At 43.0% G+C, this 19,080-nt stretch overlaps 1 protein-coding gene across 4 annotated transcripts in view; it reads left to right on the forward strand.

Annotated features, from left to right (window-relative positions):
- Positions 1–19,080, forward strand: part of HIPK2 (homeodomain interacting protein kinase 2) — a 164,141-nt gene that overhangs the window by 111,133 nt on the left and 33,928 nt on the right. For all 4 annotated transcript variants that reach the window (XM_082240381.1, XM_082240382.1, XM_082240383.1 and 1 more), the window contains exons 3-6: positions 12,419–12,542; positions 15,388–15,507; positions 16,723–16,809; positions 17,408–17,592. In XM_082240381.1, coding sequence (XP_082096507.1) covers positions 12,419–12,542; positions 15,388–15,507; positions 16,723–16,809; positions 17,408–17,592 — 516 coding nt within the window. The remainder of the gene's footprint in view (positions 1–12,418; positions 12,543–15,387; positions 15,508–16,722; positions 16,810–17,407; positions 17,593–19,080) is intronic.

The following is a 19,080-nucleotide window of genomic DNA, read 5'->3' on the forward strand; positions in this document are numbered from 1 at the left end:
ATTTAAGTGATTACAGTGTTTATCTTTTTGTCTATTATTTACAAAAATCAGACTTAAAAGTCTACTCAAAGTTTAAGCACATAAAAATTCATATAATCAAGTAGAATTAGCCTTGACCAATGACTGGCCATTTTTACTCATAAATAAGAGAGCGGTTGATTGTTCCGCGAATGACCAGATAAAATGACCAATAATGATAGCCCTTTCCTGTACATAAAGGAAGGTGAATACTGTACTTGAATTACTGAGTTTCTCTTTTTTGTGTTTTAAAATCTAACTCTACTTTTAAAATCTACCCCTTACCTTTCCCTTCCTTATTCAAATTGAGCCAAAAGATGCAACATTTTCAATGGTATAAAAGGTTTGCTGAGACATGAACTCTGCACATGCACAGAGGCTAGATCAGCTGAGAGAGAGAGAGAGAGAGAGAGAGAAAGGAGGGGGGAGAGAGAAGGTTTGGAGAGCAGTGTGCTGCAGGGAGAAACCTTTCCAAATTTCCTTATGTAAAACTTGGAACCATCCTTAATGTGTTTTGCTCCAGGGGCTACTTAAGACAAGAGTTAAGTACTGGACATGCCAAAAAATTTTTCACAGGTAAATATCAAAGCACTCCCACTGTGAGTTCCTCTCTTGAGTAGTTTCTCTCCCCCCCCCCATGGGATTTAAATTTTATAACAGTTTTTTTTTTTTTTTGGTGTGTGTGTATATGCCTATACATTGCCTATACATTTTAGGAACAGCATTTCCTGACGGACCTCTCACATGAAATAATTTTCCTTTTTAACAGAGTGTCCTTTCTTTTCTCCCACAGCACAAATGATAATGAGGGGATGCAAACAGTGATTTAAATACTCTATAAAAAGTAATTGCATTTGTATTTCTTTTCTTCCTTCTTCCCTTAAAGCCAAACAGCAACTTTCTTTCTGTTCTGTGAAACAAGTCTGAATCCCTGCTGTATTAGTGACCTCTATCTCTTTGTGCCTTTGACATTTTTTTAAGTTACAAATAATCTGTTTTCATTTATTTAATCAGTTTCTCCATGATGTCTATGAAGTTAATCGAAGCACAACCAAACATTGTTTGTGGAATGGTACTTGTTTACCTTTGGCCTGAGCATTTCTTACTAATTCTGTCATTTTGGCTAGTGCAAGGTACCTGCACAACTTTAAATTGCCATTCATTTTATTGGTATTAACTCATTTCCCAGTATTCCGCTATTAACATTACAGCTGATGTCACATCAAGAAACACTTTTATTTTCATTTGGGATGTTAGAATGCCAAAACAGATTACTTCAGGTTACTTATTAATTGTGTGTCTTAGCATTTATTTATTTTTGGTTCCTCATAGCTCATTTTTGTGTGTTTGTGTTTTACTTTGGGGGACATGTTCATCACATGTTGAAAGTCAGTCTCATGAAGTTCTTTTATTGAATAGCACATGGTGAATTTTAAGTTTTCCCCATTGTTTTTCCATTTTTTTTTCAGTCCAGTAGTAATATGTGTGGTTTTGATAATATCTTTGTACTATTTAATAATAGTTATTTTCTGAATCTGATGTCTTTGTGTCAAGTCCATTTTCATCTAACTGGTAATCTAATTTTTTGCTTTTTTATTTTTTAACCTTTGTATTTTTTACAGTTCTCTTTCTATACATGTGGAGTAATTTTTTATTTTATAATATGAAAAGAACAACAACAACAAAATTAAGTGAAGGAAAGCAAACAAACTTAGCAGATAATAACAGTAATTATATGGAAATGTGATAATGAATAAAATGTTTAATCCACTAAGATTGTTATTATTTGCAGCTTCCCATGGAAACTGGAGGACATCCTTTTTGCCTTTTGCCCCTTTCTTGTCTAACTGTTTTAAGTCGCCCCAAAACCCTGCCCCTTACAGGATATCACTTCTACAGATGTGCAATGATGAAAAGCAGCAACAACCCCTCAACTTAGTCAACCCATCACAAGACCAGCAACAACAGAGTTTTCAAAGTGCCCACAGCTATCTCTTTCAAAGGATATAGACTGCCGGGGGGGGGGGGAGTGGACCTGACAAAGGGGGGAGGAGTTGAATTGCAAGGACATTTTCCCACTTTTGAACCTCAAGCCTCTGCTCCAGGATTCAAAAGATACATACGTAAAAGATCACAATTGTGTCAAGATATGCAACAGATATTTAATTATTTTGTTTTGTATTATGTGTTATTATGTAAGAATGTTGAAATGTGTCTGACAGTGTGATTTCCACAATGGGGGGCAATTTATTGTGTGTAACTGTTTTTATGTTTAATGTCTTATTGCTTACACACCAATGGAGAATTCTCATGCATTTTATACTTTCTAATAGCTCACACTATTGTGTAGTCCAATGTTTAGATCAATTTATAACCACATTGTTCCACCTGACACTCTGCCAACTTTCCCTATCCATTTTAATATGTGTTAAACCTCGTTTTGCCAATGACAAACTTCTGGATCCATAAAACACCAGGTACATGAAGGTGGATATGCTTTGGTTTAGCAGGAATGATCCCTTATAGAGTTAAATTGACTTATTTGGACAAAGTGCCCTTTTAAGAATGGTTTTCTTTTAACAGATTGGTTTGAAAAGTTGAGAACCATGGGGCAAGATAAATTCAAATTGGACTCAGTTTGAATTGGGCAAGTGTATCCAGGCTGCAATTAGCTTTTTGGTCCTTTAAGTGCAAGTGAGCAACTTCTCATGAGTCCACGACCACAGCCTATAATAAAATCCCATAGCTAAAGGCCAAGGCGAAGACATCTCCCTCAGAGATGCCCAAACCTGTGCCAGCTATGGTGAATGCCAGGCGACATGGTTAAATGAAAGCCCTGAGGGGATTCAACAGACAGGATGTGTTGCTGTAGCACTATGTCAGTGTGAGACCACAGAAGAGCTACCTTGACACCTGAGAACACAAAAATGGCGGGGGGGAAGCAAACTGCACTTTGCAGTCATTAGTGGACCTTCCTGCCTAAATGTAAAGCATAGATCACTATTGAGAAAATATTTCTTCCAAGGTGCTAGAATACCACAAGTAACTGAGCAACAAAATATTAATTTACGTGATATCCTATGTCTAACTATGTGTACTGTTACACCATTATATTTCTGTGCAAATATCCTTAAAGCAGCATGATATCTAAGTCCCTTTCAGGTTTGCATAAAGCCACACATCCCATTCACCGAGATTTAGGGTGCGGAGAAAAGATTTGCAAGTTCTTACAGAACTTTAATGCAAATCTATCTCCGAATGGGGGACTGTTACGGAAGGGGGGGGGCATGTCTTCTTCACTACAATATATTTGCTCAATTTCTCTAGGACTCCATCACCCCTCCCCTGTCCTCCATAATCTCTCAAGTAATCCAGTCAAAATCACTCTGCCAAACCCTTCCTCCAGGCGATGCCAGGTGACAGACTATGCAAACATGGACCATTGCCTTCTCAGGATGTGCTTATCTGCGCATATCTCCAGCTCTCTGCATATTCACCCCTCCCTCCTCCATATGTTAATCTGTGTAACCCAACCTCTTCTTAATGTATTCATGATGTAACTGGGATATGGAGGGAAATTTCAAAAGTTCATGTCACCCCTTTCTCACTGTTCAATCTCGCCTTGAACCTGTTGCGCAATAAACTTGGACCTTCTGCAGTTTGCTCCTGTGTCCGGCTGAGCTCATTTTCTTCCGCAGGGACCCACGGACTTAGTCCGATGAGCTGGGTGGCAGAGTAACCCCGCACCCAGATTTTAGCCGTAACACTAAAGATGCCAGATGTTAAATTTTCAATTGATGAGCATGTTGCATTTGCAGTGCAATATTTTGAACCTGGTTACCCTCAGACAGGAAAAAAATAATTGATCCAGACTTCTGCAAGTAATATGGAGTGTTGCAAAGCATACTAAATTTAAGCTTTTTATTTATTTCTTTGCTTATCATTTTTATTAAACATTTTTAGCTGTTACGTTTTCAGATACATACAGTATAAGCCAGAAGAGCCTTCACCAACTTGGTACCTTCCAACGGTTTTAGACTACATCTCCCACCAGCCCCAGAGAGCTTGTGCCAACTGGGGCTAATGGGAGTTGTAGTCCAAAACATCTAGAGGGCATCAGGTTGGTGAAAGTTGAGCTAAGAGCTTCCTAGGGGTGGGCAAGGGTACAAGGAAAAAGTTGGTGTTTATGGGTTTCCAATAAGAAGTCTTGGGCCATATTCAAGTGTGCTGGAGCTTGCAAGGGGCCATGTCTGCTCAACAGAGTGGCTCAAAGTTCTTTCCCAGGAGTCAAAATAAAGAAATTCCTTCCAGTAGCACCTTAAAGACCAACTAAGTTAGTTCTTGGTATGAGCTTTCGTGTGCATGCACACTTCTTCAGATACACTATGACTATGGCAGACCAACACGGCTACCTATCTGTAACTTTCCCAGGAGTGACATCAATGTACCAAAAGACATTACTGGAATCTGTACTGTACTTCAGCCTATTATGGAATCCTCATGTTGGAAGGGATGTTGGAGGCCATGTCGTCCCAACGCAAGATCAACAACGCAGGATGCAACTGCACCATTGGACTTGAGAGCTCTTTCTTCAGTGGGTGGCTGCTAGTTGTGCTTAGGTTACACCCAAAAGTTCAGTTGAAATGTAGAACTGCGTGGTTAGTTCAAAAGAAAATGCTCAAGTCGCCTCACGTGCACAAAACAGAGAGGCAGAGGGAGTGTGCGTCTCATGCAGGCTCATTCTCCTGATGAACTCATTCTCCTGATGATCACATCTGAACTTCGTCCCCCTTCAGTTTGGTCTTTTACTGCAGGTGATCTGCACTTCGGTTGTGCGCCATTCCTTACACAGAAATGCTTTTCTGTGTCGGGCATTTATTGCACTTCTGGATGCTTGATATCTATTTGTAATACAGTAGTACCTTGGTTCTCAAATGCCTTGGTCCTCAGACAACTTGGAACCCAAACACTGCAAACCCAGAAGCAGTTGTTCCCGTTTGCGAACTTTTTTCGAAAGCTGAACGTGCTCCATTTTGAGTGTTACGCTTCCGATTTGAGTGTTATGCTGACAATTTGAGTGTCAACGCTGACGATCTGAGTGCCACACTTCCATTTTGAGCGTTACGCTGAGGTCTGTCTGTTTTTGCTATTTATTTTGCGTTTTTGTTTTTGCGGCTTTTTTGTGACTGTGTGGAACCCAGTTCAGCTACTGATTGATTGATTGTGTGACTGCAGTACATTGTTTATTGCTTTCATTTTATGGATCAATGGTCTCGTTAGATAGTAAAATTCATGTTCAATTGCTGTTTTAGGGGTTGTTTTTAAAAGTCCGGAATGGATTAATCCGTTTTGCATTACTTTCTATGGGAAAGTGCACCTTGGTTTTGGAACACTTTGATTTTGGAATGGCCTTCTGGAACGGATTAAGTTTGAGAACCAAGTGTTCTCTAAGTGAGTGGCCAAGATAGTGGGGGGTTGTGTGCGGCTTTATTCCTCCCCTCCCCATTTTTCAATATGTGTATGCTTGTCCAGCTAGGAACAGGCAATAAAATCCATTCCTGTGCTGGCGAGATTCCTGCAGGTGTTATATGGTATTCTGAGGCAGGTTTGGCATTCAGAGAGGATTTAGCTCCCAAACAGCCCAAGCTGTGGAAGCTGAAAGTCCCTGGCAGTTGCTTTTAATGTTTCTGTGACGTGCGGGCAAGGGAGCTGGTGAGTAGGAGCAGTAATTAATTTCTCTGACAGAAACACCAGACAATGAAATTACCCTGCCACAGAGCAGGGTCACTAAAGTAAATATTCTGCTGGAGGCAGGTGGAACGTTGGCAGAGAATCACATGGAGAGGGCCGACCAATGGCGAGGCGAGGCTTCTTCCGCCAGGGAATTGTGAGCAGAGCAAGGAGGAGAGCTCAGGGCCCCGGTGTGCTGGTTTCGCAGCTTGAGAGGTTGAGGATGGCAGGTCCCAAACCAAAACGAAACAGCTGTTGCAAAGATGCAAGTCCTGCTGTTATTCAGTTCCAAGGGGAAGACAGGGATGGAAGGAGCGGGGGGCCAAACCCCAGCAGCGTGACAGGCACTTTGATCCAAATCTTCCCCGATTGCTTGGTGCAGGAATTAGATTTGAATACAGGGTAGAAGGGGTGGGAACTGAGGAAGTGGGCAGCTGATTTTAGCTGCCCGTAGGTTATAACTGCTCTGTGGGTTAAACCACAGAGCCTAGGGCTTGTCGATCAGAAGGCCAGCAGTTTGAATCCGCGCGATGGGGTGAGCTCCCGTTGCTCGGTCCCTGCTCCTGCCAACCTAGCAGTTCAAAAGCACGTCAAAGTGCATGTAGATAAATAGGTACTGCTCCAGCGGGAAGGTAAACGGCGTTTCCGTGCGCTGCTCTGGTTCGCCAGAAGCGGCTTAGTCATGCTGGCCACATGACCTGGAAGCTGTACCCCAGCTCCCTCGGCCAATAAAGAGAGATGAGCGCCGCAACCCCAGAGTCGGTCACGACTGGACCTAATGGTCAGGGGTCCCTTTACCTTTTAAGGCATCTGAAGATAGCTTTAGCTTCCTCCCTCTCTCCCATTTTACTCATGCCATCCTTTGTGTCCCATAAATAAAAAATAATACATTGAGACGATGAGATGGCACTCAAGGGGGTAAAAGCTAGTTTCAGAACATAGTTGTCAGAGCACTTGACCAAAATGAATATGCAGGTCCAGTGGTACCTCTGGATACGAACGGGATCTGTTCCGGAGCCCCGTTCGCATCCTAAAGTAAACATAACACGTGTCTGCGCAGGTCGCATTTTGCTGCTTCCGCGCATGCACGCGACGTCATTTTGAGCGTCTGCGCATGCGTGACCAGCGAAACTTGGAAGTAACGCACTCCGTTACTTCTGGGTCGCCGCGGAGCGCAACCCGAAAATATTTAACTTAAAGCTACTTCAACCCGAGGTATGACTGTATCTATTCTGTGTATTTATTGCAGGCCTAGATGAAGCTGTTTAAATAAAATTCCAGCGCAAAACATGGTGTTCAAACTTTTTCCTCTTTTGTGCTCTCAGAGAGCAGTGCTCTCTGTCCCTGCACTACCCAAAATTTGGTATAATTTTGTCCCTTGGTAAGAAAATAAAAGCCTGCTTTCTCATTCCTGGTTGCTGCAAATTGCAGAGCTGACCTGCACTGCTAGGAAGTGCTAAGAAAGCAGACTTAACTTGCAAATGGATAAACAAGACATTTTAAACTGTCAGCATACTTTGGTGGGGGGCAAGTATGTAATATCTTTAACATTTTTAAATACATAAATGTTACACATATATTGTGCAGGGCATTTTCACAGATGACACTAAAAGCACCTTTGACCCTCTCCTCTGCTATTTATATGCATGTTGATAACGTGGGCTATAGAGAGGAAGAGGACCACTTGGAATTGATTCTACATTCTAGCTGTGTAGGTTTTGATATTCACATTACAGATCTGCAAAATACAAAAAAGCACTTTTAGTGTCAAGAGTGGAAACCTCCTTAGTGTTTTACATAATAACTTGATCTGAACAAAGCATGCAATGCAATCAGCATACAGCGAGGCAATAATGAACAAAAGGAAACATTTATTTCCCATACACCACAACACTGCTATTTGGAACTTATTGCCATGGAATGTGGTAAGTAATGGTCAACATTACAGGAGAGTTCCAGAAATAATCAGCTGTTCTTTTCTAATAGCCTTCTTCTGGCAATGAAGCTTTTTGCATCCCCGCTATCTGCGTGCTTGATCTGAGTTGCATGAGCAGCAGAGACATAAGATGTATCTGTTGGCAGATTGCAGAACTTCAGCCCTCAGTTGGTGGATCAAATGTTTGAATGGTTCCCTATACAGTGGCACCTCGGGTTAAGTACTTAATTCGTTCTGGAGGTCTGTTCTTAACCTGAAACTGTTCTTAACCTGAAGCACCACTTTAGCTAATGGGGCCTCCTGCTGCCGCCGTGCTGCTGGAGCACGATTTCTGTTCTTATCCTGAAGCAAAGTTCTTAACCTGAAGCACTATTTCTGGGTTAGCGGAGTCTGTAACCTGAAGTGTATGTAACCTGAGGTACCACTGTATTTTATACATGCTGGGAACGGCTTCCCTGCATGTATAAAACTAGCACATCAAGGATGATCATACAAGTTTGCTGATTGTACAGCTTGGCTTTCACATATTCTCATCTAAAATTCTTGCCTGCTGCAGTGTGTGTGTGTGTGTAGGGGAGAAAGTGAAGGAGGAGTTGACAATGCACAAAATCTCCCACCTTTCAGGACAAGAAGTTTAGAACAGGGTGGAAGAAGGCATGCACAGCATAGATAGGTATCGCAGCAAAGCCTCATTTCCCTTGGTGTAAGCCTAATACACTGATCCTAACATTAAAAAATGGTGCAGATTTGGAGTGCTCCAACCCAGAGGACCAGGCTTATAGGGAGCCTGTGTATTTCCCCAAATGCAGTAGAATACCAGACTGTGGAATTTGCTTTGCATAATTGCATTGATATGACGGGAGAACAAGTTTCTCTCAGGCTGTGTTCCCAGAGGCTGGTTGCAGAGACTTGGTTACTAGCTTAGACCGCTTGAGCATGTGCGGTCAAATAAGCTGTCAGATGAGCTAGATAACTCAGCAGTAAGTGGGTGGGGAAAAGTCTCCTTTGCGCTGAGAAGCGCGTCAAGCTGCAATTTCACACACACACAGAAAAGGGGCTGGGGAAAATTGCGAGCGAATCCTTTTGAAGCGAACGCTGTGCTGTGTTCATGAAAGCTGCTCTATTCCCTTCTGAGATACAAACAGTGATCAAGTGGATAGTTACAGGATGTTCGTATTGATTATTTTACATCAGAAGGATGTGTTTTCCAGGCAGTTCACAGAGGGTCTCGCTCCTATCCGTTGGGGTTGTGTATATACATCAAACCACCCAAAGTGGAAAGCTGAAAAACTGTTCTTCCAGGTGGAAACATACAGTATAAGATCTAGAGTAATGGTGCCTTTAGGCAGGTCCAGCACCAGATTTTTTTGGTTACGGTGAGGAGAGAGAAGAGGAACTCAACCCAAGCCCTTATTAACCCATCTGGAGGGAGCCCTATGGAGCATATACAGTGGTACCTCGGGTTAAGTACTTAATTCGTTCCGGAGGTCCATTCTTAACCTGAAACTGTTCTTAACCTGAGGTACCACTTTAGCTAATGGGGCTTCCCACTGCTGCCGTGCTGCCGGAGCACGATTTCTGTTCTCATCCTGAAGCAAAGTTCTTTTTCTGGGTACTATTTCTGGGTACTATTTCTGGGTTAGCGGAGTCTGTAACCTGAAGCGTCTGTAACCTGAAGCATATGTAACCTGAGGTACCACTGTACACATGTTCCACGGGGCCTCTTTTAAAAGACTCACCCTGTATATACCCAATTGCTCTTGTGCTTTTGCTTTCACCCTCAGCCCCATGGCTGCAGACAGCAACCCTTTCTATGATGAAGTTTCCCTATAAGGGTGTGAGGGAAAGCTGCTCTCTTTTATTCCTCTTAACTAGTGCCTAAAAAGAAAATCCCTTGAACTGCTTTCAGCAAATCCTCTAAACTTGGATTTGTTTGCACATTTCTCCTTCCCTTCTCCTCTCATGCCTAGGAATGAATTCATTGCATCCTGTTTAATTCAAACCATAGTTTGCTGTACAACCAAACCAACAAACTGTGGTTCAAGTGATCGCTCCAGACCAAGATTGCAAACCGAGATCAAATTGTGGTTTGCAATCCTGGTACGGAAAAATCAGGCAAACCACAGTTTCCTGTTGGGGGCATGATGATAGCAAACTGTGGTTTGATTAAAACTGAATGCAATGCATTAAGCCCCGTGCCAAAGAGGAGGAGGAGAGGAGAATATGAGCAGTGCTTTATCAAGATGTTTCAAAGAGTAATTTGGAGGATCACCTGAGTACAGCCATAGTTCCTAGGCTCAGTAGCTGACTCTGTGGCAGGTCATGAAATCATAGAATTGTAACGTTGGAAGGGACCCCTGAGGCTCATCCAGTCCGACTTCTGCAATGCAGGAATCTTTTACCCAACATAGGGCTCAAACTCACAACCCTGAGATTAAAGGTCTTATGCTCCACCAACTGAGCTATCCCAAGCATTCATATTGCTTTTGCTAAGAGCAACCAGATACAGTGGTGCCTTGCAAGACGAAATTAATCCGTTCCGCGAGTCTCTTTGTCAAGCGGTTTTTTTTTGTCTTGCGAAGCAACCCTATTAGCGGCTTAGCGGATTAGCGCTATTAGCGGTTTAGCGGCTATTAAAGGCTTAGCGGCTATTAAAGGCTTAGTGGATTAGCGGCTAAAAGGCTATTAGCGGCTTAGCGGCTTAGAAAAAGGGAGGGGAAAGCGGAAAAAAATCGGAACACTTGCAAGACGTTTTTGTCTTGCAAAGCAAGCCCAAAGGGAAAATCGTCTTGCGAAGCAGCTCAAAAACGGAAAACCCTTTCGTCTAGCGGGTTTTCCATCTTGCGAGGCATTCATCTTGCGGGGCACCACTGTATAAAGGAGGACGGGGCTTACATATTAGCAATATAATTTTGGTAGGTGCAGCTTTCCTCACTCCTGCATGCTTCGGCCAAAATGCAGTCTATTGCACAAATATTGAAGATACTGAATCTCTGAAATCTTTTGCATGCACATGGTTATAATCTGAGGAGCAGTTAAGCTGCCATGTGTGTGAACCTGGGTCTCAATAATTTCAAGCAAGACTTTCCCTTTTTGGTGAAAATGCGTTAAATATTCATTGCAAAGAAATGTAAAAAGGACTCTAGACAGGATGGGGTTGGGGGGGGAGATAGAAACACTTGGCTGTCCGTCAAAGGCTTGAATGGGCTTGGAGACTGGCTGAGCTGACCTTTTCCCCCCATGGGATTTTCCTAAGGTCTAGCTTCTTGTCAACTTACTGATTGCAGGGTTGTGTGTGTGTGTTTTAAGAAATCTGACTTCCTGGGTTTGAAAGATAATGAATTTAACTATGGATACTGCAGTGAAAATTGAGCAAATGCATACCTCTCCCCAGTATTTACAGATTGTGGATCCTGCTGCAGCTGAGATCTGGGAGATCTCACCATACACTGTTAAGCAAAATGGGACTGCTCTTACAATGGAAGAAAATATCTGAACTGGCCTGTAGTCATTAATCTAAGGTTACACTGCTTTTCCAAAATGTATTCAAAGCAGCTTACAATAACGAACCTGAGTGCTGCATATATAGTGGAAAGGAAGAATAGCCTCCCCCCAAAATAATAATAATAAAGGCAGCAGAGAGAGAAAAAAAACATTTAATCTCCAATAATACAAATCAGAAACAAATATTATAAATAGTTGTATATCAGCCCCTAAAACAAAACTTTTTAAAAAAACCTCTATGAGAATATCTTAAAGGCCAGACAAAGGCAAAAAGTGCAGTAATTTATCAGTTTCTAAAAGGGGTCGTTCCTTCGGCTCAGGGCCATGCTCTTGCTTATTATGCTGCTTCAAATGTACATTTTATTTTTTACTTCCTTTAGGAATGTTTTCTTTTGAAATGTTTTAAGGTGTGGTTTTTTAGAACTTTGCTGCGTTAAATGTGCATTCTGTACTTGACCTCCTTTGTAATGTTTCCTTTTGAAACCTTTAAGATACTATTTTTATTTCCCGTTAATTATGTTGCTTTGAATGTATACTTTATATTTAACTTTTTTCCAGTAATGTTTTATTCAGGATTGTTGTATTATTGGATGTTTTAATGTAGGTTGTAAACCACATTGAGATTTTTTACCTTAAAAGTATAAAGCGGCATAGAAATGAAATAGATAATAATAATAGTCCTGTTTCTAGCAACAGAAGTTAACACCTTTTTATGGACAGGTTCTCTGTGCCTTTTCGCCAATGAAGAAGTCTCAGTTGTATCTTTTTTTTGTGTAGTGTTGCAACAAAACTTGCTAGGCATTAACAATTTTAATAAACTTTTTTGGGAGGAGGGTGGCCTTTTGAGAACTCTTAGTCCTTTTTTTCTTTTAGTTACACCCATAGTCATCTGCACAATAAATGCTTTAAGGCTTTAATTTTGCATGCACTTGTCAGTCAGTCCTGTTGGGATTACTTCTGAGTAAGTGTAACTAGTAGGATTGCAATATAAGCCTTATTTTTCTATTGCAGGATGCCTGTAGAACACAAACGGTTTATTTGATGTCCGATGTGGTTGGACTTTAACTCCCATCAGACCCAACCAGCATGGCCAACGGTCAGGGATCATGGGAGTTGTAGTCCAGCGACGTCTGGAAGGTTACAGGTCCCTCACCCCTGTCCATCTCATAATGAAACAGCTATGTTTTGCAATAGCTAATGCACTCTCTCTCTCCTGTTGTTCTTCCACAGAGCCCCTGAAATCATCCTCGGTTTACCCTTCTGTGAAGCAATTGACATGTGGTCTCTGGGGTGTGTAATTGCAGAGCTTTTCTTGGGCTGGCCGCTATATCCAGGAGCTTCAGAGTACGACCAGGTTGGTATTGCTGCCTCTTTTATTTACTTGGGCAAGAGTGGTGCGTACTTTCCTCCCATAGAGATTGAGGGGAGGAGGGAATGGGGGGGGGAGAGGCAAGAGTGACATGCAATCTGGAGTTTCAGGGGGGAAACTGAGCTGCCATTGGTCATGATTATTCATTGGCCAGAGTGTGTTGAACAAGGTGGGTGGATTGCTTGATCTGTTTACAGTATTTTATGGTATTTATATCTCACTTTTCCACCATCATGGGACCCAAGGCAGCCCAGATATGGTTTCCTACTGGTCACCCAGTCACTGACCAGCCCCAGCCCAGCTTGCCTTCATCAAGGTGGGGGTTTCATGTAACTTCAGACTATGTTCTCTTATCTCCCACTGCAACACCAAGGTGGCCCCAATTTAACAAGTAGTGCCACTCTGTACCTTTTTAACTCTGTGGTGAGACCTCTTTATCTATTGCATTGGGAGTTAAGAGTGGAAAGCCAGCTCGGTTTTGAACCAGGAGTGCCCATAAAGACAAAGATTGTGTATGACTCTAGTCCTTTTTCTATCTTCATGTGTCTTTATGTCCCTCCTTCCTCTTCGCTCTTCCTTACTATCTTGAAATGACCTTACCTGTACTTTTAACTCCTGAGACCACTTTTTAATTGTTCGTCTGTAGTGTTTTGGTAGTACTGTGCCTTTAAGGGCTGACCGCCTAGGTGATCTGTCAAGCAAGAGTCTAGCTTCCAGGTGGCTAGGAAGCTCTGTAGATGGGTGTCTGGTCAAACAGTGAACAAAGCAGGCATCCTTACTCCACTGTAACAGCAAGTATCAATGCAGGTTTATTTGTTATCTACATTGCAGTATCAGTTGCCTCTTGTTGCCACCAAGGACATGTTCTGAGGCAGAGGTGGAGAACCTGTGGCCCTCCAGGCATGGCTAGACTCCATCTTCCATCAGCCCCAGCCTGTATGGTCAGGGATGATGGGAATTGTAGTCCAAGAACCTCAGAAGGGCTGTAAGTTTCCCATTCTAAGGATTGAGAAGCAAGGGAGTGCTCATTCACGTTAACACTCCTCTTTCATCATCGCCGTAGGAGGGGCAGCAGCAGAGGCCTAAGTCAAAGGGCAGGGAGATCCTTGGGCTAGGCTGTTTTCTAGGAGCCCACCGTTCGGTTTAACACTGAAGGTAGCACAGTGATGGGAAAAACGTTGCCTGCAATAACTTTGCTTATTGTCAAGCAGCTGTTGAGCTTCTCAGAAAAAAAAGTTGGTGAGCCTGTTACTGGCATTATCACCTGTTTTGTTCCAGTGCCTTTAGCAGTGGTATGACACAAAGGCAATTAAGCAGATAAAGCCTTGCCCATCACTTCTCTCCATGCTGCAGAACATTTTGCCTGCTTCATTTTCTGTTTATCGGGCTGCTGCTTAAAGAAACAGGAGCAAGGCCAGAAAAAATGGTGGCAACCCTACCTTTTGCTCAACCATCCATTGAATGCCAGATACCTGCGACTATAATCAGCACAAAAGTCTATGCAGCCAAAATCTAGCTTTTCAAAATTTGGAGCTGCCTTTCCCAGTTCCTCAGTTTCACTGCCGCAGTCTTTGAGACTTTCTCTAGAGGCGACATTTGGAAGATGGTTGGTGCAAAGCTTCAGTTCGCCTCCTTGCTTCTGTTCAAGAAATTTGTTTGTTTGTTCGTTTGGCAATAATGAAATAATAATATAATAAATAAAAACGGCAGCTTAAACCAGTAGACAGTACGTATTATGATAATTGGCACCAGCTCTAAAAATATTAGAACCAATCAAATAACAGTCAAAAGAAAATAGAACACATTCACAGTATAAAATAGGTTCATGTTTTAAAACCATTATGAGGCAAGCAGACAAAAGAGTTTTAATGGCCATGCCACAAATTCAGCAGATATGCTCCAATCTGGCAAAAAAGAGCCTTCCATGGAAACAGATTTCTACTCATATAGCTAATAGGTACTTAGGAAGGTGCTTTGTACCAGGTTGGATTATCGGTCCAGCACAGTACTGTCCATTTTGACAGGCAGCAGCTCTCCAGAGTCTCAGTGTGCTTCTTTTTAAAACCAGGGACTCCAGGGATTTATTCCTGGGACCCGCTGCACCCAAAGGATGCACTTGACCTCAGCTTCTTTGTCTAGGGGTATAGACGATTATTCTTATGCCTTCCTATCCACATTGTGATGCTCATCTGAACCCCACTGAAGTGGTTGGGTGCATCTTCATGTAGGATGCCCGGGGGGGGGGGTACCAGTTGTCCATGGTGAGAGCTGTTTGGTGGGACAGAACATACAGACCTAAACTTCTTTCATTCGGAAAAAGATGGCGGAGCGGACGCAACCTGGCCTTCATGGCATCTTGCTCAAACAAGTCCTCCCAAAATTAGCATTTGAGGATCAAAGCCAAAGTTGTAAAAGGCTCTTTGGCAAATAAAGCATGCCCGCAAGGCATACACACACACTCTTATACCTTCACTGCTCTCCCTTTATCTTTGCAGTTTATGGATAAAGCAATGTATGTCCGCAGGCTTCAAAGGCTAAAGGAGGAGTGCGGTGGAGTTTAACTGCAGAAGGAAAGATAATTTTATAGCACCTAGTTATTTAGCCTCTTAATACATCATAAATATTACTAATGGTTAAAGTTTGTGGGCCCTTGCCTTCCTTTTCAGTCCTTGGTTTGAGCCAAACTTTCCATGCCCTCACTCCCATTTCCTCCCATTATTTCTTCTGCTGCTTTAGATACCTAAAGACCCCCCTCCCCTATTCCAGCCCCCAACCTACTACAGATCCCGGCAAGATAAATCTGGGCTTCTTTCTTATCCTTCTCTTACAGATCCGATATATTTCGCAGACGCAGGGCTTGCCAGCTGAGTATTTACTTAGTGCAGGGACGAAGACTACGAGATTTTTCAACAGAGATACAGATTCGCCGTATCCGCTGTGGAGGCTAAAGGTGAAGATGTTGCTTCTCAGCTTCCTTCATTGGGGCCTGCATCTCATAATGTCGAAACATGATTGAGGCCTGTGGGCTTTAAGGCAGGCTGATAGGCAGTTGCTGCAACAACGTGATGTGGCTTTTGGGTGGCTTGGCAAATTAATGCCTCGGGTCTTCAAAACGTTTGCAGATTCATAGAGAGGACTCAATGAAGTAGGCTGGACTCCTCCTCACCTCCCTGCTGGGATTGTTTTGGGAGAGGATGTTGTCTCTTTGCATAAGAACATCAGAAGAGGCATGTCGGATAATACCAAAAGCCCCTTTAACACATCATCCTGTTTCAAACACAGGCCAAACATCCAGAAACTAATTCTATACACCACCACGTTGCTCTTACAATAAATATAAATATAGTGGGGGGAAAGGCTGTGGTTGCCATTTGTTGAGTATGGTAAAGGTAAAGGGATCCCTGACCATTAGGTCCAGTCGTGACCGACACTGGGGTTGTGGTGCTCTTCTCGCTTTATTGACTGAGGGAGCTGGTGTACAGCTTCTGGGTCATGTGGCCAGCATGACTAAGCCGCTTCTGGCGAACCAGAGAAGCACACGGAAACGCCGTTTACCTTCCCACTGGAGCGGTACCTATTTATCTACTTGCACTGGCGTGCTTTCGAACTGCTAGGTTGGCAGGAGCAGGACTGAGCAATGGGAGCTCACCCCGTCACGGGGATTCGAACCGCTGACCTTCTGATCGGCAAGTCCTAGGCTCTGTGGTTTAACCCACAGCACCACCCATGTCCCTTGAGTATGGTAGCACCCCAAAAAAAACCAAAGCCATGTGGGGCTCCAAGTCTAGGGTGACCAAACATCTATTCCTTGCATCCGTTCTGTTAGTAGCATGACCCTGTTCCCTGCCCCCCACAAATGTAAAAAAGCTTTACACAGGCATTGAATAGGGGAAAGATGCCACCATTTCCCTCTACAACTGTGCGTTACTAAGTCTGCAGCTCACATCTGATGAAAATTTAGCAGCGGTCTCGAAACTCACGGATTTACTTCAATTCCTGTGCAATTTCATGTGAGATGGACAATATGTAAAACAACCAATAAAGCTACTTGGGAGCTTGGCTGAAAGGGGTGGAAGGTTTTGTGGTGCCTACCTGGAGTAGCAATGAAGGTTAAATAGAGTTCAGAGCAGATGCAGGTAACTGACTTTTTCTTGATTCTGAACAGACACCGGATGATCATGAGGCAGAGACGGGGATCAAGTCAAAAGAAGCAAGAAAGTATATTTTCAATTGTTTGGATGATATGGCACAGGTAAGAACGTTGGTGAACTATTCAGGGTAATATCCAGCCAAATAACCCACCGCAAGATAACGATGTATTCTCCATTCTTGTGCAAACTCCGTTAGAGAATTTTGGTGTTATATGCTTAAACGCCCCTGTGGGTCTGCTCAATTTGTTGCTGCTACACTCACTGGTCATATTCCTTGGTCATGCCTTTGGTGCCATGTGAAGGGGCCTTATGTGTATACATCGCAGTACACGTAAGGGCCCTCCATGCATTTGTCATAACCTGTGGAGCAGGCCTAGGCAAACTCGACCCTCCAGATGCTTTGGGACTACAACTCCCACCATCCCTAGCTAACAGGACCAGTGGTCAGGGATGGTGGGAGTCGTAGTCTCAAAACATCTGGAGGGCCAGGTTTGCCTATGCCTGCTGTGAAGCAACTTGCACAAAGGGAGAGTGTCTGCATGCTAGCTTTGCCTCTGAGGACTCTGTGAATCTTTGATCTTTCGTAGGCTGTTCCCCTGATCCTGCCAAACATGTGTAAGCATCAGGCTGGGTGTGATTTCTCTAGGCCCAGGACTTCCAGAAATGTAGTTTTGCTACTGATTCAGTTTTTCATTTCAGGTGAATATGACAACAGACTTGGAAGGCAGCGATATGTTGGTTGAAAAGGCAGACCGGCGGGAGTTCATAGATCTGTTAAAGAAGATGTTGACGATAGACGCGGATAAGAGGATAACACCGATCGAAACCCTCAGCCACCCATTTGTCACCATGACGCACTTGCTGGACTTCCCTCATAGCACCCAGTAAGCTCCTTTCTCTCTGCTTTGGGGTGCAAGTCTCAGAGCAGTGTCTGCTCAAATGTGCTTTGAATTTGAGTTGCAGCCAAGCAGAGTGAATACCAACAGAACCTGGATGCCAGGAAAACCATTATCATGGCAAGAATGTTTTGATAAGTGTGGCTGCCATCTCCTGATCCTGACAAGGCCTAAACCGAGTTGCTTTAACAGCTCTGGGCCAGTGAGACATTATTCAGGAATGAGCAATTTGTTTCGGTGGCTTGTTCACCTGATCCCTACCTTCCACAGGTGGTAGGATTAATTTTCATGCAATAACTCTGTGGGAGGATAAGGTAGGTGAGTGGACTCCAAAATCAGAAGTTTCACTGCCAGGATCTGTCTGTCATCCTAGCAGGGTGAGAGAAAAGTTTCTGTGAATGGAAAACACAGACACTCTATGTACTTTTGTAATTCAAGAAAACCTTTAATATATATTTTTTAAAGGAAAGGCCACATTCACACCATACATTTTTAAATCACTATGGTGCCACTTCTATTTTATCTGTTTATTATTATTTTATATTAAATTTATAAACTTAATAAATCCATTCAAAAATCTCAGGGAGGTTCACAAGATGAAAATACAGGATAAAACCGCAAATTAATAGTTAGCACAAAAAACAACAATAACAATAATCTCCCCTTCCTACAGACACATTTAAAAGGCAGGACAATATTAATCAGTCCAAGGCCTGGTTAGAAGAGGGACGTTTTCACTTGGTGCTTAAAGATGTATAATTAATGTGCCAGGTGAACCTTTTTAACAGTCATGGCTTCCGCCAAATAATTCTGGGAGTTGTAGTTCATTATAAGACTGCTTATAGTTGTTAGGAGGCGCCTATTTCCATCCAAGAGCTACAGTTCTCAGAGTTATTGAACAATCAGTCCCTCTTCAGGGGGAACTCTGAGAATTGTCCCTCTTTGAGTGAAAGATAGGGATCTCCTAACAACTCTCAGCACCCTTACTGAACTGCAGTTCCCAGAATATTTTGCAGGGAAGCCGTGACTGTTTGAAGTAGTTTAATAGCACTCTAAATGTAGGGTGTGAATGTGGCCAAAGTTGCTGAGGGAAGTCATGGAAACACTTTCTTTCCTGAGGGTGGAAACCACTTCTGAAAATGGCAGCCACAAGCCTCATTAACACACTTCCGTAATGTGAAGCGCAACTTGCCTGCTTCTATGATGTCATGACGTTTTGCATTTGCTTGCCCTTGCCCCACATCATTTGGCTGTGAGTTCCATTTTTATACCACAAGACAAGATAAGCTGTATTAAACATGACAGAGGTCAGGAGGGCGGCAGGACACGGGACTCTTACTTTCAGCAGCAGCTGGGTGTTTTCAAGTAACCTGTAGTTACACACTAAGAGGTGTCTGAACGAGCATTTGTCGGGAGCTATTGATCTCTCTGGAATCTTGCCACAAAGTGGGAAGCTGGACTTATTGACCCCAGAGA

This window comes from Podarcis vaucheri (genome assembly GCF_965113315.1).
Source record: "Podarcis vaucheri genome assembly, chromosome: 10".
Lineage (NCBI taxonomy): Eukaryota > Metazoa > Chordata > Lepidosauria > Squamata > Lacertidae > Podarcis > Podarcis vaucheri.